The sequence below is a fragment of the Rhamphochromis longiceps genome, linkage group LG14 (assembly GCF_057381845.1).
Source record: "Rhamphochromis longiceps isolate RC_006_pf linkage group LG14, R_longiceps_female_GT1.1, whole genome shotgun sequence".
Classification (NCBI taxonomy): Eukaryota; Metazoa; Chordata; class Actinopteri; order Cichliformes; family Cichlidae; genus Rhamphochromis; species Rhamphochromis longiceps.
This window is the reverse complement of record NC_140570.1, coordinates 8,432,971-8,457,373: the sequence shown is the minus strand read 5'-3', so window position 1 is coordinate 8,457,373 and position 24,403 is coordinate 8,432,971. Positions and strand designations below refer to the sequence as shown.

At 40.3% G+C, this 24,403-nt stretch overlaps 2 protein-coding genes across 3 annotated transcripts in view; one reads left to right on the top strand and one right to left on the bottom strand.

The window, feature by feature from the left end:
* The window catches only part of farsb (phenylalanyl-tRNA synthetase subunit beta), a 34,243-nt gene extending 24,285 nt beyond the window's left edge, over nt 1-9,958 (bottom strand). The window contains exon 1 of the mRNA XM_085379450.1: nt 9,824-9,958. Within this exon, the coding sequence (XP_085235576.1) occupies nt 9,824-9,881 (58 nt within the window). The 5' untranslated portion in view covers nt 9,882-9,958. The remainder of the gene's footprint in view (nt 1-9,823) is intronic.
* A 7,134-nt stretch (nt 9,959-17,092) lies between these two features.
* The window catches only part of acsl3a (acyl-CoA synthetase long chain family member 3a), a 46,193-nt gene continuing 38,882 nt past the window's right edge, over nt 17,093-24,403 (top strand). The window contains exon 1 of one of the 2 annotated variants that reach the window (XM_085379486.1): nt 17,093-17,238. The gene's annotated coding sequence lies outside the window, so the exon portion shown is untranslated. The remainder of the gene's footprint in view (nt 17,239-24,403) is intronic. The other variant, XM_085379487.1, reaches the window with a different exon arrangement.

The following is a 24,403-nucleotide window of genomic DNA, read 5'->3' as shown; positions in this document are numbered from 1 at the left end:
TGTGTTTGCTTATGTTGTTTTTTATTGCTAGAGTAAACTCTCTTTTAATGTACAATCGCCAAAAACTGTTGGACCTCCGAGTTGCCAGTGATCTTACCAATGCAACTTATAATGGACATAAGGCGTTACCTCCATTCCTGTCTGGGATACCAGCTAACCTTTGTCGGACCCTGGCCCCAGCCTCACAGCGAAAGCGTTTCAGACGCCGGGGCAAACGTAGCGGTCTACTCGTGAAACTTAAGGCGTACTTGGCGCGCTCTTCCCCGGCTCCGTGGAACGAACGTGGATCTGTACCTTGTCATGCCTTTTCTCCGTGCTCTCTGGAGCCCATCGATGCCTGGCTGGTGCCCGTTGTTGGCTCGGATCAGATGTCCCAGCCACGAAAGATTTCCCCTCATCTTCGTCGGCGCGGTGCGAACCTACAGAACCTACGGCCGTTGCGTCGGGTCTCGCTGTCAGCCACAAACACGCTGACCTCCACCAGGTTTGGATTGGTGAACACTAGATCGCTGAGTAATAAAACTTTTATTTTAAGGGATTTATTTATGACTTAAGGACTGGATTTCCTCTGTATAACTGAGACATGGTTGAGGGCCGGTGAGTCCAGCGCTTTCACAGATCTCTTACCTGATGGCTGCTGCTTTTTAAACTCTCCTCGAATATCAGGCAGAGGAGGAGGACTAGCGGTTGTTTTTAAGAAGCAGTATAAATGTAAACCACTGCCATTATCAACCTCACCTAGTACCTCACTCATTAGAAAAAAAAAAAAAAAAAAAAAACCTCACCTAGTAGCTTTGAACTGAGCATGTTTGAGCTAGGTCGCTCTCACACAGTGCTCTGTGCTGTGGTTTACAGACCCCCAAAATACAATAAGAACTTCTTAAATGACTTTTCTGATCTGTTGGCTGAAATTATGCCAAAATATGATCATGTCCTTATTATTGGGGACTTCAATATTCATGTGTGCTGCCCTGACAAGCCAATGGCAAAGGACTTTTTAAATCTTATTGACTCTTTTGATCTTGTGCAACCTGTGTTTGTGCCTACACAAAAATATGGGCACAGGTTGGATCTTGTTTTAACTCACAATTTACCTGTCTCTAACTTAGAGGTTTGTGATGTTGTATGGTCAGACCATAGGTCTGTCTTGTTTGAGGTTTTCCTTCCTTGTACCAAAGTTAATCTTCCTCCTGTTGCTGCTAGGAGCTGTCGTATTTTTAACCCTTCCTCTGCTGGACAGTTCTCTATTGCTTTTAATCAGAACGGCGGCCTTCCTGATTTCATATGCAATGATACAGAAGAGCTGAGTACGTGGTTTTACTCTGTCTGCCAAACTGCTTTAGATTCAGTGGCCCCCTTTAAGCTTTGGCAAGTAAAAGCCAAATCTGAACCCTGGCTGAATGAAGACACCCGGGCTGCCAGAAGAAAGTGTAGGAGAGCTGAACGTAAATGGAAGAAGGATCAACTTCAGGTGTCATATCAAATGTTACAAGACTACTGGAATTCTTACCAGAAAACTGTAAAAGATGCTAAGAGGAAACATTTTGCTGCTATTATTCAGGCAAATTGTCGTAAGCCTCATGTCTTATTCAAGACTATTGACATGGTCCTTCACGCTCCACAGACTGCTGGTGTCGAGTCTTCTCAGGAAATTTGTGAAAACTTCCTACACTTTTTTATTGATAAAGTGCTATCTGTCAAAGCGCAGACTTCCCAGTCCGTTCTCGACCCTTCTACCCCTGTCCCTAGTTCTGCTGTCTTTGACAGGTTCGAGCCAGTTTCCTTGCTCTGCCTGCAGGAGTTCATTGCTCACATGAAGCCCTCAGGTTCCCCTTATGATGCTCTCCCTCCTCGATTTTTCAAAGAGGTTTTTCTCACTATAGCATCAGCTGTACAATCCATTGTAAATAGTAGTTTGTCCTCGGGGCCCTGTTTCAGGAAGCCGGTTTAGTGGAAAAACTGAGTAAGTATACCCTGAGTTAACGAAAACTCTGGGTTTTCGGTTTCACAAAGCGAGTTCAGCTGCAGCCTGAGTGAGTCACTATGACGACACACTCCGTGAAGCTAACCTGCCCCCTAGCAGGTTTACTACAACTAACCCTGACTGTCTCCGCCCCTTTGTCGGAAACCTGACAGTAGGAAGTGTCGGACATGGCGTGCCACTTCCTTGAAGAGCCAGTAGATCGTGAAGCCCAAATTCTCCGCAGAGCTCTCCACCGGGAGAGAGTGATCAGAGCGCGTTTGGACATTTTATCATTTCCTGATGATTTTCTGTGCGAACGTTACCGTTTCTCAGCACAATCTATAATTTATTTGGATAACATCCTCAGGCCATATATTACGCATGTGACACATCGCGGACATGCTCTCAGTTCATTGCATATTATTTGTATTGCACTTCGGTTTCTTGCAAACGGGAGCTTTCTGTATAATATTGGTGACGCTGAGCACGTTTCCAAGGCTACCGTCTGTCGGGCAGTCAGGAATGTTACAGTTGCACTGAAACGTCTCCTGTACTCGTCTGTGGTGTTCCCCGGTCACAGACCCACAAGATTTATCAAAGAGGGATGCCACAAAATTGCAGGTATCAGGATGAACAAAACTTAATTTATGATGTGGTGATACTTGGACTACTACTTAAATTGCACATTTATTTTCAGGGTTCCCAGGCGTGATTGGCTATACAGATGGCACTCACATTCCAATCATTGCTCCTTCAGTAAATGAAGGAGACTATGTGAACAGGAAGTCTTTCCACAGCATTAATGTACAGGTACATAGTTCCCTGTAGCATGTCAAACTAACAAATTATTTCATTATAGTAATGGATGCTAATTTGTGTTCTCTGCACTGTGAAGATCATATGTGATGCTGCCAACATTATCACAAATGTGGAAGCCAAGTGGCCAGGCTCTGTCCATGACTCACAAATATTCCGTGAATGTACACTGAGCACAAAATTTGGACATGGTGAGTTGAGAATACTGTAAAATATATAAAGACCAATTGCTTCAGGGACATTTGAACTGAAGTGTACCCTTCTGTCTTAGGAGAGTTCACTGGCTACTTGCTTGGTGATAGGGGGTATCCATGTTTACCCTATTTGCTTACCCCTTACCCTGACCCTGAACCGGGCCCACAGCAGCGATATAATCTGGCTAATTGCAGGACAAGAGCCAGAATTGAAATGACTATCGGAATGCTTAAGGCCCGGTTCCAGTGCCTGCAAAGACTCAGGGTCACCCCAGAAAGGGCATGTGACATTATTGTGGCATGTGTGATTCTTCACAACATTGCCACAATTAGAGGAGAACACTGTCCTTCTGAACCAAACATCAGCAGTGATCCAAACCATGAACATCCTGACCCTCCCACGGACATACAAGATGGAAGTGCAGTCAGAGACACCATATGTCACAATCATTTCTTTTGACCCATCACCTCAACATGTTGAAAGAAGAATAAACAGATTTTTTGTTCAACTGGCTTTATTGGTCGCCTGTGTTTCCTGTACACAAAGTATTAAAAGATGTAAACCTCATAAAGTGTCTCTGTTGCTTCCTCCTCTGTAACAGCTGTCAATGTTTCTTCATTATTTTCCTGTAGTAAAGAAATAAACAACATTGCTGTTCTACTGTAAACTCATATAATCTGTGGAGTATTACTCACAACTGCATGTTGGTCTGGCTCAACAGGAGGCTGCACCAGATGCAGTACACCATCACCATCAACTGATAGAATATGAGGTTTATACAGGTCACTTATAACTTACAAGGGACCAAATGGCAATTAACAAACATACCAAGCACCTTACACTTCATTGTCATTATGCTCTCAAAGACAACCAAGGCTGAGGGAAGGCAAAATCAGTCGGAAAATAACTTCACTACAAAATAATTCATTATGGTAAAGAGTTTATCAAATGAATGTGTCGCACTGCAAAGGTGACTGTGAAGAAAGGATGTATGCACATCATGTATTATTTTGAATTTACCCCTTATGTAGGCACTTGTGTCTTGCGGGGTTATTGCCTCAGAGGATGTCCCCGCAGAGATGCCTTCGGCCACAGGGCGCCCACTGTTTTGGCTGAGGGCCAACTGCTCAGCCTCTGTGAGTGGTGGTGGTGGAGGACCCCCACCTGTTTTTCGGGCCTCTGCTTTTTTTCTGTTGGCTATAACGGGCCACATTTGAGCATACAGAGTAAGCAAATATGTACTTGTAATGTGCTCAGATAATTTCAATAAGTGCTTACAGAAAGAAAATTAATGTAGCCTCTAACTGCAATTGATTTACATGGGACAAACAGACCAAGCACTATGGCTCATAATACAATTACACCTCACCTGTTTGGACTATATTTTTATATTTCATTTTTACTTGCTGCCAGGCACGTTTGGGGCCTGTTGGGTTGCACCTGCGCTCACATCACATCACAAAATAAAATGTATAAAATAACAAATAAAATAACATATGATAAAATAACGTGTTAAATGGGTGGAAATCCCTCGATCAATGTTTAAATTAACACTCACGCATTGACTCTGTCGGCTATGTTTTGCCATGCATGCTTTTGCAGCTGTGGCTGTGTTCCTTTTTTTCGCGGAATTTGCATGTTATCGGCATATGCTGCCATCAGAATTTCGGCCTCAAGCGCTGTGAAATACATTGACCGCGCCTTCTTTCCCTCCGTCTCCATGGTGACTCGCTTAATCTGTGCTCCGCTTATCAGGGCTTTATGTATCCTCGTCCGCGCGCTTCACTTGGGGTTAAAGCAACTCCGCGTTGACTGAACTAATTGTTATCAGCCTTTCTGAAACGGAATATTCCGAGTTGGACAGTTCGGGGTTACTCAACCGTGAGTGTCGTTTTTCACTCTGAGTTTTCCAAACCGGCTTCCTGAAACAGGGCCCTGGTGTTGTACCTGTCAATCTCAAACATGCGGTGATTCAGCCTCTACTCAAGAAACCTGCTCTTGATCCTGATATTATTGCGAATTACAGACCTATTTCCAAACTGCCTTTTATCTCAAAGATTCTTGAAAAGGTAGTTTACAAGCAATTAATGTCCTTCCTAGAAGAACACGGTATTTGAGAAGTTTTCCAATCTGGTTTTAAAGCTTTACATAGTACCGAATCTGCCCTTTTAAGAGTTTTTAATGATGTGTTTTTGGCAAATGACTCAGGTGACTGTGTTATTATTGTGCTGTTAGATTTAACTGCTGCTTTTGATACAGTGGATCATAATATTTTAATTTCCCGTTTAGAGCAGTTGGTGGGTATGCGGAGTACCGCACTGCAGTGGCTCAGATCCTATTTGGCAGAGCGAACTTTCTCTGTGAAACTCGGGGAGTTTGTATCCTCTGTTGCTTCTCTTCAATGTGGGGTCCCACAGGGTTCAGTTTTAGGCCCGCTTCTTTTCTCTCTATATCTCCTACCCCTTGGGTCTATTTTCAGGAAACATGGGATTTCTTTCCACTGCTACGCCGATGACTCCCAGATTTATTTCCCACTTAAAAAGATAAATGGCTTCTCAGTAGACCCGCTGCTCAGATGCCTTGATGATATAAGGGCCTGGATGGCTTTGAACTTTTTACATTTTAATGAACAGAAAACAGAAGTGATGGTTTTTGGTGGCGCTTCTGAGGCCACTATTATAGATCTTGGTTCACTGGCACAGTATGTTAAACCAGTCATCACTAATCTGGGAGTTAAAATAGAGGCAAATCTTAATCTTGAAAGCCAGGTCAGAGCTGTTGTAAGATCTAGCTTTTTTCATTTGAGGGAATTAGCCAAAATAAAGCCTATCTTATCGAAACAGCATTTTGAGACAGTAATCCATGCCTTTGTTACTTCTAGGCTGGATTATTGTAACGCACTTTATTTTGGGGTTAGTGATGCGTCCATTAGGCGCCTGCAGGTTGTGCAAAATGCTGCAGCACGTCTCTTAACTGGAACAAAAAAGTTTGAGCACATTACCCCAATTTTAATTTCACTCCACTGGCTACCTGTATATTTTAGGATTGTTTTTAAAATTCTCTTATTTGCTTTTAAATCTCTTAATGGCCTGCCCCCCCCCCCCCACCTCTCGGAGCTACTACAACCATATACACCTCCCCGTTCCCTTAGGTCCGCCAATCAGCAGCTCCTTAAGGTACCAAAAACTAAGTATAAATCTAAAGGTGATCGTGCTTTTGCTGTAGTTGCTCCAAAGTTGTGGAATGATCTACCCTTGAATGTTAGGCAGGCCTCTTCTCTCTCTGAATTTAAAAAAGTCTTCTTAAAACATATTTATTCGCTGAAGCCTTTGGCATTGATTAGAGGGGTTGACTCAATTTGTTTTGACATGTTTCAATTTATTTTACTTTTTAGTTATTTATTTTATCTTATCTCATTTTAATTTTCTTTACTTGTGCTTTTAGCATGTACAGCACTTTGTGAACTCTGGTTTTATGTTAAAGTGCTTTATAAATAAAGGTGGTATGGTATTTTCATTTTTATGATGTTTCTATTTTTACACAATTCCTCCCACATAGCAAAATTGGTATGGCCTGGATCTGTCCCACACAATGTGCTTACACATGGCCTGCGTACCGCAAAGAATGACGGCCCCATGGTGGCCCAGATCTGGTTTACCAGAGGTGGCCCACACATGAGCCAGCACAAGGCCAGTTGCAGACACACTGCTGGCCCTGTGCTGGCCCAGAACAGTTTCAGCTCTGGCCCCAGATGTCAGCCTAATGTGTACCTTAGCCATGTAAGCCATGTAATAACAACATGTGCTGGAACATAATAGTGCAAAAGTAACATGACGAAACTCTGTTCAGACAGTGAATGGACTGATTCTTATACAGCACTTTTTTACTCACCCATATTACTCAAAGTGCTCTATACAACATGTCACATTCACCCAATCAGGCCAAATGTGGCATGCCATCACATAAACAGTGCCATCTTACCATGCCAGAAGTCAGCCAGCAGTGCCGGCTTGACACCAGACCCAGGCAAGACCCGTCTGCTATGTGGGATGACTTGTTCTTTGGGCATTTTAGTTGTGGATTATGTTTGGGCTGTGTCTCTTGCCCTTTCAGTATTGTATTCTTGTGCTTCTAAGTGTCCCTTTGTTTCTTTTTAGGTTATGTAGTATGGGTTAGAGATATTTTGTATGTTGTTTTTGTTTAATAAATCCGCCTTTTGGATTATTCCCTGATGTGCCTGAGTTCTGTTATTTAGTGTCACTTTGAAAGGACACACATCCAGCATTGACATATAATTGTTCTTTCAATTTTTGATAAAGATTACAGTGAATTGAGATGTAACTTGGCCCAGAGGTACGGTAGGACGCCCAGAGTAAGAAAGTGTTGAAAGTTGGACCTCAACTATTATGGATGATTTTTAATGAATTTTTGAAAATTGACATAATTCTATTGTACTGACTGTGTTAGATTGAATAAATGTTTCCATTAATTTCAGAGGAATTCTACAGTAAATCTGGCTGAAACTTGGCACACAGGTACAGTAGGTGTCCCAGAGGGGGGATGTGTTGAAAGTTGGACATCAACTACTCAGGATGATTTTTAATGAATTTTTGAAAATTGACATAATTGTAGTGTATTGGCTCTATTGCATTGAATACAAGTACCCTTTAATTACTGAGGAATTCTACAGTAAATCTGGATGAAACCTGGCACACAGGTACAGTAGGTGTCCCAGAGGAGGGATGTGTTGAAAGTTGGACATCAACTACTCAGGATGATTTTTCATGAATTTTTGAAAATTGACATAATTCTATTGTATTGACTGTATTGAATTGAATATAAGTTTCCTTTAATTTCTGAGGAATTCTACAGTAAATCTGGATGAAACTTGGCACACAGGTACAGTAGGTGTCCCAGAGAAGTAATCTGTTGAAAGTTGGACATCAACTACTCAGGATGATTTTTAATGAATTTTTGAAAATTGACATAATTCTATTGTATTGACTGTATTGAATTGAATACAAGTTTCCTTTAATTTCTGAGGAATTCTACAGTAAATCTGGATGAAACTTGGCACACAGGTACAGTAGGTGTCCCAGAGGGGGGGATGTGTTGAAAGTTGGACATCAACTACTCAGGATGATTTTTAATGAATTTTTGAAAATTGACATAATTCTATTGTATTGACTGTATTGAATTGAATATAAGTTTCCTTTAATTTCTGAGGAATTCTACAGTAAATCTGGATGAAACTTGGCACACAGGTACAGTAGGTGTCCCAGAGAAGTAATCTGTTGAAAGTTGGACATCAACTACTCAGGATGATTTTTAATGAATTTTTGAAAATTGACATAATTATATTGTATTGACTGTATTGAATTGAATAAATGTTTCCATTAATTTCTGAGGAATTCTACAGTAAATCTGGATGAAACTTGGCACACAGGTACAGTAGGTGTCCCAGAGGAGGGATGTGTTGAAAGTTGGACCTCAACTACTCAGGATGATCTTTCATGAATTTCTGAAAATTGACATAATTATATTGTATTGGCTGACTGCATTAGATACAAGTACACTTTAATTTCTGAGAAATTCTACAGTAAATCTGGCTGAAACTTGGCACACGGGTACAGTAGGTGTCCCAGAGGAGCGATGTGTTGAAAGTTGGACATCAACTACTCAGGAGGACTTTTAATGAATTTTTGAAATAAACATAATTGTAGTGTATTGACTGTATTGCACTGAATATGAGTTTACTGTGATTTCTGAGTAATATTACAGTAAATCTGGGTAAAACCTGGCCCAGAGGTAAAGTAGGTGTCCGAGAAGAGGATTGTGTTGAAAGCTTGGCATCAACTTTTAAGAATGATTTTTAATGAATTTTTGAATATGCAACCAGACTGTCACGATGGCTGTATTGGGCTGTTACATTGTAATTTGTGTGTGCGCGCATGCGCGTGTGACTGTTCGCGCGCGCGCACGTGTGTGCGAGTCTAGGCTTTCAATCAGGATATAAAGCGAAAAGGCGCTACCGTAAAGACTGGTGTAAAAGCGCAAGGAAATTTATGCGGCGGATAGTAGGCGGCTGGCTTGACCGCGGCTCACAAATGACGGCTCACTTTACCGCGGTGAGAGACCTGTGCAGGAAGTGTGATTTTATCGTGGTGGAAGCAAAACAGCGAAAGTAAGAGGGAATTCATGACAATGTTTATCTAATCGATTACATGTCCCAGACTCCATTAACAATACAAGAAAATCAAGCAGCACTGCAAATATATGAAATGGTCATTTTTGATGTTGTCCTCCAACAAGTGCATTGTACAAACGAACGTGATGACCATTTTATATTTATAAAAAAAGATGATAAAAACTGATGTTAAAGACTTTATGCAGTAAAAATAGCAACAAAACATAAAAATAATAAAAACTGCAGACTTAATCTGTTGGTGGACACTTTTGGCAACGAACAAGCTGACAGGATAGTGATTCTGAACAAACCCAGAGGCTTAAATGACAGGAGGAAGCGGAGGAAATGATGCAATCACGCTGTCAGTCAACAGGCAGATAGAAATGAACTAGTACTATTTCCTTATCGCAAAAAATACATAAGTTAACAAATAAACCAAAATAAACTCGCCATCAAATAAGTGGTACTTTCTTTAATAATTAGAAATGAAGGCAGTTAAAATTAGCTCTACAGTTCATGAGCAGCTGCTACATTGCTAACAATCAGACAGCGAGTTCACAACGTACTGACCTAACTCTGTCGTTTAGAAGCAAAAATAAAAAAAAAGAGAAAACAGACGAGCAGATTAAAGGTTACCGGAAAATACAGTAAATATGACTTACTGTAACTTCTACCCAAAGCTTTGAATAGAAGATCCCGTTTAACTCCGACAGTCGGCATGTTCGCTGCTAATCGTCACCAGCTATGTGGAGGAAAAGGACCCTCACTAGCCGGTTGTAGTTGTCTGCAGAGGTGCCTGAGTGATTATTCTTTTTTTTTTACTCTCACAAAACTTTATTTAGAACTTAACATAAGCCGTTATGTTCATTCTTAATATAAGGAAAACGTTTAGATATATATTTGTTCAATTTTTGCAATGCAGCATGTGAGCTCCGGGACACAGACCTACAAAAAGGTTAAGCTATTTATTTACAGCTTTTTAGCTATTTAATTTTACTTCAAACAATCGGTAACACATTGTTGCGTGCTGGAGAAATCATCATCATCATCATCATCATCATAACTAGAGAATGCGTTCCCTGAAGAAAATGCAGTGCGAAAGCTGATACGCGAATATTTTTTAGCTGAAATACTGTAATTGCTAAAATATTTGGGAAACTTGTTAAATTTAACTGAAATACACCGAATCATTCACCTGAAAGCTGAAGTTCACACCGAAAAGAAGGTTCAAGGTTGGAAAGTAGCTGAACATCTTCAAAATACATATTAGTAAGTTAAATTTATTTGCCAAAGACACTGAGGAAATTGAATTTACGCCTGACCCCTGACCCCATGGGCCCCGACATAAACCTTGGAACGCGTACTTTTATACTTCAGTTCTGTCCAAAAAGGTTTTGAAGCTTTAAAGTAGCTTTTCAGAAAATAAAAGTACAGTAATTACACTGTACAGTGTACTACAGTGTGCAAGATATTAAAACAAACAAACAAACAAACAAAACCCGAAGCTCCTTTAAGCTGAAGGTCAAAACCTTTATTTAAATATTACACAGACTGCGTGTGCTGACCGAACAGGCTTGGGCTGAAGCAATGCAGCACCTAACCTATTTTCAAGTAGGCTATCATTACTTTAAAGGGGACTCAAGAAGGAAGCCCCCTGGCACCGCTCTGGTGGAGCGGACACCGCCGTTGCAGTCGACTAACCCGTTTCCCTCCATTCTGCCTCCCCAGGACTTGGAAGTGACCGGTACTGTACCCGAGAAACTGGGGCAGGAGTACCGCTATAAGTGTGGGCTGCTGGTACACCTGATGCGGGAGTGCCCGCTGATGGAGGTGCGACAGGTGTTCTGTGGCGCCAGTGTTCTGGATTATCTGGCGTTGTGAATTAACTGGGGACGGTCAAACAGATGTGTGGGCCGATGGTGATTTTCCGTTGGCAGATGGGCAGATGTTTGCTTTGTTGTGGTTGTTGTTGTTGTTTTGTTTGTTTGTTTTTTGTAGCGGTATAAACAATGAAAGGTAGTGGATTGGCCAATTGGTCATGGTCGACTCTGGCCTGGACCAATTAAAGCCGAGGACGTTGGCTGCACCCTCCCCCTTCCTTGTGCTACGGGGTCCATTCTTCGTACCTCGCTTACTACATCCAAGATCAAATGACACATCCAAGATCAAATCATCGCGCTAACTTTGAGCTCGCTATTCCGGTTCTCCGAACACACCTGTTGTTGACGATTAGTATAGCTGGATGAAGTAATGTGAGATCACTGGGTGGCTTAACAGGGGCTACGCATCGATAGTAGAAACATTGATCGGCAACCCTTTGATTGGTCGGCGAAAATGTCGAAGGAGCGCGCTCGGTATTCTTCGGCAGCAGAGCAAGAACTCTTGATTGAGGGATTTCAGGAGTTTCAGAGTTTAATTAAAACGCAAGGGAACACTGCAAAGGCTGCAAAAGCAAGGCGAGAGGGCTGGCAGAAAGTTGCTGACAAATTAAACTCGTAAGTAATTTAATAATAATAATAATAATAATAATAATAATAATAATAATTATTATTATTATTATTATTATTATTATTATTATATAATATTATATAATAATAATAATAATAATAATAATAATAATAATAATAATAATAATAATGGATTGGATTTATATAGCGCTTTTCAAGGCACCCAAAGCGCTTTACAATACCACTATTCATTCACTCTCACATTCACACACTGGTGGAGGCAGCTACGGTTGTAGCCACAGCTGCCCTGCGGCAGACTGACAGAAGCCAGGCTGCCATATCGCGCCATCGGCCCCTCTGGCCAACACCAGTAGGCAGTAGGGTAGATTTATTATATTATATTACATTATATCCTCTTTCACATTAGAGCCACGACAGGGCCCACTAGAACATGGGAACAAGTAAAAGTGAAATATAAGAATATTCTACAGAATGGTAAGATTTATCACTTATATTGCTTTTAGTCTCTTGCAAAGAGACCCTGAAATAATCTGTTTGTTTGTTTATAACAGCAACCAAGAAAAGGGCAGAGCAAAAAAAGACAGGTGGTGGTCCTGCACCCCCTCGTCAACAAGTTGGTTAAGTAAATAATACCCTCACGGGAAAATCGATATCTCTCTATGAGCACACTGTCGCGCTGAGCTAAAGGATCCTGTCTATCCCGCAATATACGCTGAATTCTGAGAACTCTCCTTATCAATCTTGCACCTTCCGCAATGGGTGGCTCGCTTATACGGACAGGACATGGCTGCGACAGGCTTCCCAAATCCACCTTCGCTTTTATAGCCGTGGTCTCTCATCAAGATTACACGAAGTAATTTACAATTACTACTCTGAAATATGAATTACATCTGAAATAATCAAATACATGAAATAGAATGATTAATAGTACATTTCCATTTTTTTAGGAAATGACCTGTATGTATCTGTATGAAATCAATAAAAGGATCAAGTACTGCATTAACTTTAGTTACATTGATAATATTTATTTATGGTAAAACAGTGGTAAAATATCGCTGTTGCTTTCGTATAAATGAAGCGGACATACCTGAGTGGCCGCGATCTAATCCTGTTTACATGAAGTAAACCTGCTCCCGAGCAGGTTTACGCTTACGGATCTGTTGCTATGGCAGCAAGTCCCGGATGAGCTTCGGAGAACCGAACGATCCAAGATCACGCGAAATCGTCAACAATCAAATCCAGCTAACTTACTTAGCGGGGTACGAAGAACGGACCCCGGCTCTGAAAGCAATCTTATCACAGATAAACAGAAGAAAATGGTATTGAGGTATCCATATTGAGGTTAAAAGGAACGCGATTAGTCCTGTACTTCAGCTAGAATGAAAATAAAAAACGCAAAGCTGGAGTTATTCTGTGTCTGCGCAGCTGCCTCTTCTTCTTCTTCCCCTATTCTCTCCCCCAATTGCTACTTCAATCATGAAACTGATCAGTGTTCAGCTGATCGGCTTTTCTGTCGCAAGTCTCTCTTGTTTGTTTATCGCCCACTTTACAATAAACAGTTTAGAATTATTATATTTCTGACTTTCTCAGGAAAAATTTCGGGACCTTGTGAATCGGAATCAAATCAATTATTGAAATCAGAGACGATACCCAGCCCTACCGTCAACAAACCAGCAAATAAACACTAAATTTAATGAGGGCAAAATGAAGCTCTCTGAAGCATTTTGAAGCTTGTGTTAAAAAACGGTTCATTACCGCAAGATAAGATTCATGGTCTGCTCTTAAATGAACTCTCCCTGTTGTGTAAATCTCTGAAGATAATAAATAAGCCCCAGGCAATTAAATTGCACAATTTTTTTAGAAGAGCTTGATCTGTCTTAGCCCCTTGAGTTAGATGTCTTGTTAATAAAACCTCACTTTTAATGATTTTCATGATCCCCCTTATCTCCTTTATTTTTGTTCCTTGCATACACCCACACACACACAGAGAGAAATATATATGTGTGCGTGTGTGTGTGTGTGTGTGTGTGTGTGTGTGTGTGTGTGTGTGTGTGTGTGTGTGTATTTTTCATCTATTGTGGCCCAATTTCAGACAAATTTGTGAACCCCACTGTAGAGTGGGCAGTCGTAATGAAGAGGTTCATTTTATTTTGTAGATTTAAGCTGCTCTTCATATTTTTGGCCACCAGATGTCACCAGATTGCACTGTGTTGAAAAGCTTCCAGTAACTCATTTACAAGACAGCTTTGAAGATCTGCTGGCATCTTCCGAGCTACAGGGCTTATGTGAGACCCACACCCATCTAAACCAAAACTGACATGAGTGACTGATATGAGATCATTTCTGAGGACCTGAGAGTGGTGGTGGTTTAAATGTCTCCTTTTATTTTTAGATTGCAATGATGATGGAGTTCCTTAGACTTTAAAAGGAAAACAAAATCCTATCACACATCACTGCTGAAGATCTGGGGGATTTTTTGGTGGAGAAGAGCAAACAGACACTCAAAGAGCAGTAAGTTACTGTGACACCTACAGATCATCCACCTCACACCTGAAACTCTGTTTGTGATGAAGTGTAAATGCCAAGAGAAAACCTCTATTTTTTCTTTTGAAGGCTTTGGGACTTGGAGGATTTTGAGGAAAAAGAAGCCAAACCACTTCTGAAAATGGTAAGACTAGAAAATAAAAAAAATAAAAAAAACATGTTCTGGGTTTTTGTCCAAAGTTGACTGGTATTTGGAACTGTTCATTATTCATTTCACCTTGACTAAAGACCTAGTTCCATGATATTGCCTCCACCATACTTCACCAAGGGTATGGTGCTCTTCTGGTGATGTAAAGTGATTATGCAACTTATATGAACTTATATGAACGTTTATGAACTTAACTGCATAAGTTCATAAACTTATGCAGTTTATGCAGGTTTATTCTACAATGGCAGATGGCTGCATCTCCCTGAGCCTGGTTCTCCTGGAGGTTTTATCCTGCACTTAAACTTTTGATATATAGCACCCTCAGGTGGCTGCTGTTGTGATTCGGTTCCACATGAATAGAATTGAATTGAAAAATCCAATTCAATTGGTCACATTAAAGATGGGAAAACTTTTAAAAGTAAAATCACAAATATCTGGCATTTTAACAGAGATCAATTTCATTCATTTTTAGCCTGAATTATAAATATAACTTACTTGCGCTATATTAATTTGATGTCTGTTGTTCATATTTTCTTTCACATTTGTCATAAATATTATGAGTTGTCTTAAGGAGGGAAAGTAATATTATACTTTAAAGAAGATAATGTAATTAAAAATGAATGCTATTTTCATAGTAAATAGTATTTTTCTTCATTTTCTGTCTTAACATATATGAAACATTTAAAAAAGCACCACTGACAGGACAGATAGCAAATAAGAGTCAAGTTCTCTCATAGAAAACAAAATGCACTACTATTTGTAATACTGAGGAGAAAACTGTTTGTTGGAGCCCAAGGCGAAAGTCAGATTAAATAATTTCAGGGAAGAAAAATGTATTGAAAAAGAGTAGCAGTATGTGAACTAGCTCAAAATAATGAATTGAAATGTCAAAAAGGACAGAGAACCCTTTTAGGGCTGACTGAAAACACCACCGTAAAGGGATGAGTGTGAAGAAACATTTGACTAGTAGTGATGCACTCCCATCACACAGGGTGGGGTGGGGGTGGGCAGGCAGGGTATACCCTGGACAGGTCCAGGACCAATGAACCTAACCTCAATAATTGCATGTCTTTGGACCTGGGAGGAAGCTGTGGAGTACCCGGAGAGAACTGAAGCAAACACATGATCATATATTTGCTGCTTGCAAACATATTCAGTCTGTTTCTAATCAAATCAACAGAGTACACATTCCAATGATACTTTCAAAAGCAATCTAAGTTGGATGACCTATTTTCAAGTCTAAGAATGATTCAGAATGAAAGATTACAGTTCTCCATATAGAAATGTCCACTCTAAAGCGTTTAAGCGTCGACTCTTTAGTCATCAAACCTGATTCGATTTTGGGACGAACATTGTTCAAAGTAAGTAAAGAATAACTTGTTGCAAAGTAGATATGATGAGAAACATGTACAATGTTGTTTCAGTCTCTTTTTTCAGTGTCCTAATCACATAAAGTCAGTCAATTTTACTTTATGTGATTAAAATCGCATTATTCAGTACAGACATAACAATCGCACTGCCATACACCTGGACAAAAAGCAAATAGGTAATAGAGTTGATTTTCAGTTTTCGGATTCATACCTGAAGTTAAAGTATTTATTGTTTTATCTGTTCCCTGTTATCTTGCTATGCTTCAACCACAGCAGCAGAAAGAGACAGGTTTTTGTCTGATCGTAGAGAATGATCGTTGCTCTCTTAGTGGAATTGTTGCACGGAGGATGTAACATCTATGCAAAGCACTGAGATCTGTCGCTTGGTCAGGATTAAGCCCTCTCTTAGCTTCCAGGTTAGCAAAAGTGTCACTGGAGATATTCAAATACATCCCTCCACAGATGTTGATGAATTCTACAAAAATAAAAAACAGGTTGTTAAAAACACTTGAACTTCACAACTCATTATATGAAATATCGTAGTATACAGTACAATGAAATGTCAGATTAGCATTGTGTGTCATATCACAGGCAAGTTTAGACCCTTTAATAATAGTAAAAGCTTTAAAAAATATATTATTTTCTGGAATAGTCTATCTTTTTCTAACTTATCTATTGACGACAGTACAGGATAGAATGAAAACAGGTTTTAAGTCCAGTGTTGTTGTTGATGCCATGATGTTACAGTGCGCTCACACAGAGGGAGGTTTGTCATTAATAGGCTCAATAAGACTTTCATTGTTGTGATAAAAAAGAAGATGCAGAGATTTAAAGCACACTTTAACTGAAACATTAAAAAACTTCAAATTGTTCTGATGATGCCAGGTTAAAACCTTACTGTTTAACAGTGTGTACTGTTAAACAGTAAGGTTACAGTAAAGGGATGAGTGTGAAGAAACAGTAAGGTCTGAAGTGTTACCCAGAGGTTGATTTTAAACCGCTGTCTGTGTGGTTTTACACATAAAAATAACTACGTTTATACGAACACTATTTTGCATGAGCTAATGATTATATACATTAAACAAACACCCAGGCAGGAATCTCCCACCACCGAGGAGCTCGACACCGCGCGTTGTCATGGCGACAAGCATCCCATCTTAAATTTGTCTATAAAGGTGAATTCGGGCTTCGCGCACTGGTTTGTGTGCGGGTGTCGTGCTCGTGACGTCTTGCTCTTTTGTGACCGTCAGTAACCCATGCGGTCATGTCGAGCCTTCCTTCCATGTCGGCCGGCCCCTAGCACGCGCCACCTCCGCGAGTCCAATCATAACTCAAAGAATGCCCACCCTCTCCCTCCCAACCCGCCATCCAAGTCGTCCTCGTACAACAACACAGCGCGCGTGTCACTTCCGGACCGGGCAGCGCACAGCATCAGCAGGCAGAGTGAGAGCCGATGGATGAACATATGAACGGAGCCGTCACAGACAGAGCCTGAGCACAGACACGCTGAAGACGTGCCAGCGATAAACTAACAGAAACATTTACCGGTAAGTTTCCTCGTCGTTTTGTGACGAGCACACAGGATGCTGTGGCACCGTCAAGCTACACTAAAAAATGAAGATCTACTCTGAAAGTAAGAAACTTTATGCGTCTAAAAACAAAAACAGGTCTAAGAGGTTTATTAAATGATGTTGAATGTCACATGTTCTAAATATTTGGGAGCTAACTTAGAGGCCTGCCAAATAAAAGAGCCAGTGACTGGGGGGATTTTATGTACTAAGTATTTTAAATAGCAGTTTTGCTATTAGCTTTCTGACTTGTTTCGTTGCAGGTAAAGATAAATAATGCCCATAATTATTGTTTTTTATTTTATTTTTCTTCTTAAATGAAATGTGGGCATTACCTCCCATGTTGTAAAGTGTTTTACTTTAGAATTTGAAACCGGAAGTGTAACTGACGGTAACTGGTTTGTGTTGAATGTACCAGCTGGAACATCTGTGGCTCACTGCTGAGCCCACTGAACTGATAAAGTCATTGAAATTACACAACATGTTACATGTCTTTGGCCTCACTCTTAAGCCTTAACAAGGAATGATTTATGCCCCTTAAAATAATTTTGTAACATTTCTTCATGAGCTAATATAGGTCAGCTTATTACAGTCTTAATTTTTTTTGATGTGGAAACTTTTATAAATGTCCCTTTTCCATCTCTCCTTTGGTATTCACATTTACCCAATTACGAAAAGCAGACAAGTGGAGCACATTTTAAAAGAACATTTGTTGTACTCAAAGGCCCAGAGCGGAAAGTGTGTCAACCTCACCGCAATCCTTGCTCTAACACGTACAATCCTAACCTGCTGGCTGCTTTTAGTTTCTATTTACACAGCTGACGGGAACTTGCCTGTGGTGGCAGTTATCAAATGATGCAGGTCCTTTAGAGTGCTCCTGTACCTAGAGACAGAGACGCTGTTGTCTTGCAGAGGATGGTCCGATGTGATCAGCAAACCCACACACACACACACACACACACACACACACACACACACACACACACACACACACACACACACACACACACACACACACACACACACGCACTCCTTCCTGCAAGCCAAGACACTAGTCTACTTCACTGTGCTGTTATAAAACACATCTGAAGCTGGGTATGGAGGGGAAACAAGGATTTTTATTTAAATTTACTGTGATTTTTCTGCTTAACTGTGAACACCCTCTAAGCTCATATCGGAGAAAGAAATAAGTTGTTGATTGGCATGCATGCCAGTAGTTTGTGTCACCACAGAAGCAGAGTAAAGCTGCAGTCTGATCCGCATAATCCAAGCAATTGTGTTTTGTGCTTTCACTCTTGTTGAAATCACACTTCATTGGTTTTGATTGTGTCATTATTTTAAATCTGGGCCCTCAAACCAAACACAAACATACGAACGAACCTCATATCCTATTTCTTTTTACACACACACACACACACACACACACACACACACACACACACACACACACACACACACACACACACACACACACACACACACACACACAACCCCGTTCAGCTAGCTTAGTGTGGACCTTCATTGACATGATGGTTTCCCTAGCCCCTTTACCATTAAAAATGAATGCCTAACCCTAACCCTAAACCTAACCATAACCTAATTGTAACCCTGACACTAAAACCACATTTTGAGCCTCAAAAAGGCCTTCAAACTTGTGAGCACCGGTGTGTGTGTCCTCACAAGTGACTGTTGGTTCTCACAAGTATAGTAGAATGCAGATTTCGGTCCTCACAAAGATAGCTAGACAGGAACACACACACACAGAGTGTGACCCTCTAGCCTTGAGGTGCCCCATTTCAGAGTCGATTGACCCACACAGCAAACGGCTCAAGGATTATATTTGCTAACCCTGACCCCGATTGTTTCCGTTCGGTGCATTGTTTCGCCACAATGTCCTTGTTAAAGTTTCTGCAAGGTTTCGAGACCGCCTGCTTAGCTGAGTGGGTGTAAGCACTGTGACGTGTGCACACAAAAGACCCCATTCACGCCATCTCCTGAGGAAGCAAAGATTCCCTCACACACACAGGCGCACACACAGGCGCACACACATGCCGGCTCACCCCACCACTACGTAGACCGTACCACTATATTACTCAATTAATCCAGTGATTAACTCAGTGAGTGGAGACTGCCTGCAAATCTCTTGCTGTTGCATAAAGCTAACTATTCAGTAACCATTAGTCTACATGTTATGTATACCCATTCTTGAATGCAGGCGATTAGAGCCAGCCTTGTTATTGGTTGCAGTTTTGCAGTTTAGACTCTTGATCCTTCTTTTTCTTTGCAAAGACATAGTGCAGCTGGTGTGTAAATCAGGCTGCATGTGGTTGTGAAAAGCCTCTTCTAAACCATCAGTAGGTCAGGATGCTGTCTTATGGTCAGCAAATGGCTATTTAGGGCAGTTAGTGATGTAGAACCAGGACCATCAATCTTTTATTTATGCTAACTTGAGTATATTTAATGTAGCCAAGTGAAATCTGACCTTCATAATATGAGTTATGAAGCCTATAAGCACATAGGTTTGGGGTGCAACTTGGTACTTTTTAAACTGCCTTATTTTTTCCAACATTTTTTAGCCTGTATGTGTCCATGAAGATATCTTACGTTCAATTTTGAGGGCTGAAAAATTGAATTACATTTTATTTATGTACCGCCAAATCACAGCAACAGTTGCCTCGACACATTTGGGCAGTGCGAAACATGCAGGTGGGCAAGTGGCTGGACCTAAACAAGTTTCAGCATTTCAAAGGTCAATTTCTTAGCTACATTTTGATACAAGGCTCATCCTCATCCTTCTGTGTCAAAATAAAATTTGTATCGTCTAATGTTTTTAATGGCTTCATTTAATACGCTAAAGCTATCGTATAAAAAATTAACTGATTCTGAAGGCGTCAAGTGGAACTCACTGGTTTTTTTGGAAAGGTAGTGAAGTTATCAGGTCCCTTCTCTGCCCTTGCGCAAACTAACTAATGGTACCTGGTAACACACACAACCACTGTTAAGTTTTAAATATTGTTCAAGATGCAACAATGCTGGACATTGTGTGTTTTTTAGAATTCAAAATGGGAGTATTACTCCTCTGTAAAGGTTCGTGAGGGTCTGCAAATGCAGGATGCAGAGGGACGTTAAATCGCAAAAGATGAACCTTTAATAGCTGAGATAGACAAAGTCCAAAGGGCTTCAAAACCACAGCAGGATTCTAAAAAACAGAGAGCAAAAGAGGAACAAGTAAAGAGCAAATGGAGAACTGATAAGGAGAGAAGCAATACTGTTTAAACAGAGGTGAAAATGATCAGGCACAGGGGAATCTTATGAGCGCTACGCAGATGTCCACAAAGAAGCAAGGAAAATCTGTATAAACAAACAGAGACTTTTTTAACCCCTCCCCCCATCAACCCCCCCCCCCCCCCCCCCAAAAAAAAAAAAAAACAACAACAAAAAAAACCAGGAAGGACAGTGCTGTAAAATAGTATTACCCTTTCACGATTAATTTTTTTATTTTTTTTATAATTTTCACACATACGTGTTTCAGACAGTAGAAAAAAAAGCAGAAATGTGAGAACAAACAACAGCTATGAAACATGCTTTCTAGGGCATAGTATGCAAACTTTCATGGTCACACTCTCACAATTTCTTTCCTCTACTGACACTGTGTGTGAGAGAGAGAGAAGGTGTTGTGATATTTTGATACCATGGTAGCATTTGCTGAGTATTGTTTGCAATGCCCTTTGTTTCAACCTCATCTCCTTTTGCCGTGAAACTAGATACTGGTTTTTGTGTCAGAACTCAGGATGTAGAAGACTTCTGTGTAAAATTTATAGGTCTTGTGAGTGCATTTTTATTGCCCTTGCTGAACAAAGGATTCCAACTGTCAGGACACCACCCCACCCAGTGGGCAGGGTCTGAAACTGAAACTTGTTGTCTGCCTATAAAAAACTGCTGCACAAAGAATAAACTTTGAGTTAGTTTGGAATGACAATTTAGAACAGTCTCCGCGTCTTTTTGTTCTTCCAAACTGCTCCCGGTACTCCGGCCGGTACCGTAATTAACCGTTGATCATGCTTGAGAATATTTTAATTTTGTTATAGGTTAAAGGATGAACTCTGATGATAAAAGCCCACGCCTCAGAGAAACCCGGAATGGAGTTTCTGTCAGAAGGGAAGAGATAAGCCAACAAGAAAAGCTTCCCAACAAATATTTATTGCTCCTATTTTAGTGACGGAAAGATGCCAACTGACCTCAAAGTCCTGACCAAAGCCAAAGCAGCTGAACTCTGATACTAACTAGAGCTATGAAGTTTAAAAGATGTCACTGTTTGTTTAGCAGTAAGGGATCTCTAAAGACATGACGGGGGGACATTGTGTTTTCTGGAGTAAAATTCAGTATGTCTGGGTCTATCCTGCTAAACTTTCTCAATTTTTTTTTAAATCTCTCTGTTAAATGTTCTCAATTTTTAAAAAATCCACTACAATAAAAGCACTGTATCATTAGAACTAACTAAATTAAAACACAAATCACTGGGCCTTTAACCTATGCCATGGTATGAAATGTGTCAAAGTGAAGGACAGAGTCACTGAGTTCAGAAGAAAAACAGATTTTAACTTTATTGCTTAATGGAAGTCAGGAGTCATTTTTAACTCATTCACTGCCATTGACGTCTATAGACGTCAATTGAAAAACTTACGTTGACTGCCATTGACGTCTATAGACGTCAATTACGTTTTTCAATGGGAGGGGCCAGAATACAACCTCGGGCAGCTTGTCAGTGAATTTTATTTTTTCATATATTTGTAAATAAATTGTTTTGATAAAACATAACCTTTCTCAGTGTTATTTCTGTTTTATAGAAGTGAAAAACTATTTTATATGTTAGAGGTGTCACAAAGCAAGAAATATTAGTGTCAAAGGCACTTTTCTGCTTGAAATGTATTTTTCACAAAAAGCTCGTTTTCTCCCTTTTTTTGGTCAAAACAGGCATTTTTGGTGGAACCCACCTCTCTTCTACAGCTGATTACTAAAGAATGGAAAATGGTAGAAACAAGCTTTTTTTTTTTGGATGAAAGAAGAGAGTCTGTTCTTCATTTTGGTAGGTTCAGCGTTTATATGATCATAACACACAGTTTTCTGTGGCTCTTCAAAAATGAGTAAAAATGCTCAAAAACCCTGGCAGTGGGGAGTTACCTGATTTGAAAATGGCTGGCAGTGAATGAGTTAACAACTAGCAGAAGATAGTGGAAATTATTTGATATTTTACAGGAGATCTAAGCCATCTGTTCCTCGTTGACACTGAGCAGCAGTGGAAGAAGTTGTAGTCTGCCAGCACCATGCCTTCCTGAATCTTTTTCCTCTTGTTTAATAGATTGTTTAGCACAGTGCCGCTCATCCATTGTCTTTATTTCCTTGAGCTCCACTTTGAGCAAAAGAAAAATGACAAATGGGACAGTGGGGCCAACAAACGAACACTGAAGAGTGATGGGGTAAAACTTGTGTTCCACCAGGGTACAGTTTTGGTAAGCTTTAGCATCCTGTGATGAAGCAGGGCGTCCTTGCTGGGTAACGAGACACCAGGAAGAACCACAGAGCTGCAGAGAAAGGAGTCCATGTCCCACAGGGAACAGATGGTGGTCTGGGAGAGCAGTGCTGGTAAAATCTTTGATTTATTTATGAGTCTCAAAGGGACACTCGTGGGATGAGTGTGTACAGGAGGAAGGTGGGCACAGTGTGTGTGTTTTTCAGCGGGCAATTTTGTTTGAGAGGTGGGGGAACAATGTGAAGCGGCAAGATGAGCCTCTTCCTCCTATGAATAATAAATTACTGCTGCTAAAACGGACTGTTGTAGAGTGTGAATGTGCGCACATACACACACAAGCTGTTTTGACAGACGGTGTTATTTTAGCTGCACAGCTGCAAAAACGGCCGATGGCCTGAATAGAAACATCAATATACATTATGGTTATTTGTCATAGTAGTGCCCATAAATAACACCTTAAGAACCTTATTAACCCAGAAACTAAGAGAATAACAAATAATACATAATATAGCACAGAGCTGAGTAGCGAAAACAGCTTATCAAAAAGAGTTAACTAGCCTAAAACCAAAGAGGGGGCTGATTCTCTGATCGCATAGTCTATGGTTGCAGTCTATGAAAATAGCTCACTTAAACTGTTGTACTTTACTGATAGGTTTATAGTCTCCATCACTAGTTTAATGCCTTGGTAAATATAACATCATGCTCATATTGTATCAACAAGTGGTTAAGTGGTTGCCAGTAGTGATGACAGTTTTAAGATAAGCATTTTTCCAGCTCAGTCACCACACCTAACAGCCAGATCGTCATATTATTCGGCTGTTGGGTGTGGGTATCCTAGTAATCCACAGTAATCGTGATCTGGTGTCTGTGGTGTCTCAGAGTCAATGAGACATTCTTCTACAGCTTGGCATGACATTTAATTTACTTGAATCACTGTAATTATTAACTCATTCACTGCCAGGGTTTTTGAGCATTTTTACTCATTTTTGAAGAGCCACAGAAAACTGTGTGTTATGATCATATAAACGCTGAACCTACCAATATGAAGAACAGACTCTCTTCTTTCATCCAAAAAAAAGCTTGTTTCTACCATTTTCCATTCTTTAGTAATCAGCTGTAGAAGAGAGGTGGGTTCCACCAAAAATGCCTGTTTTGACCAAAAAAAGGGAGAAAACGAGCTTTTTGTGAAAAATACATTTCAAGCAGTCTGATATTCACTGACAAGCTGCCCGAGGTTGTATTCTAGCCCCTCCCATTGAAAAACGTAATTGACGTCTATAGACGTCAATGGCAGTGAATGAGTTAATAGAGGTGAAGACATTTTAAATGTTTGGTTATACTGGGAACTAGTTTTATTTACCAGTCCTGTTTTCTCACCCCAAATTTGAAATCATTGTTTCTCTTGACAAAAGAAACTGTTTAACGTGACTCATCCTCAACATTCTGTACTAAAATCAGTCAGTGCAGTCCTAATGCTGTGCCTCTTGGATGGCAAATTTACATTTAGTTTTCTGTATATAGAGTCATGGTAAACATTAAAGTAAGCTCTCTTTAAATTCTGAGGTTTTGTGTATCAGGACATGAAAAAAAAATCTGGTCTTAAACTCAGATGAA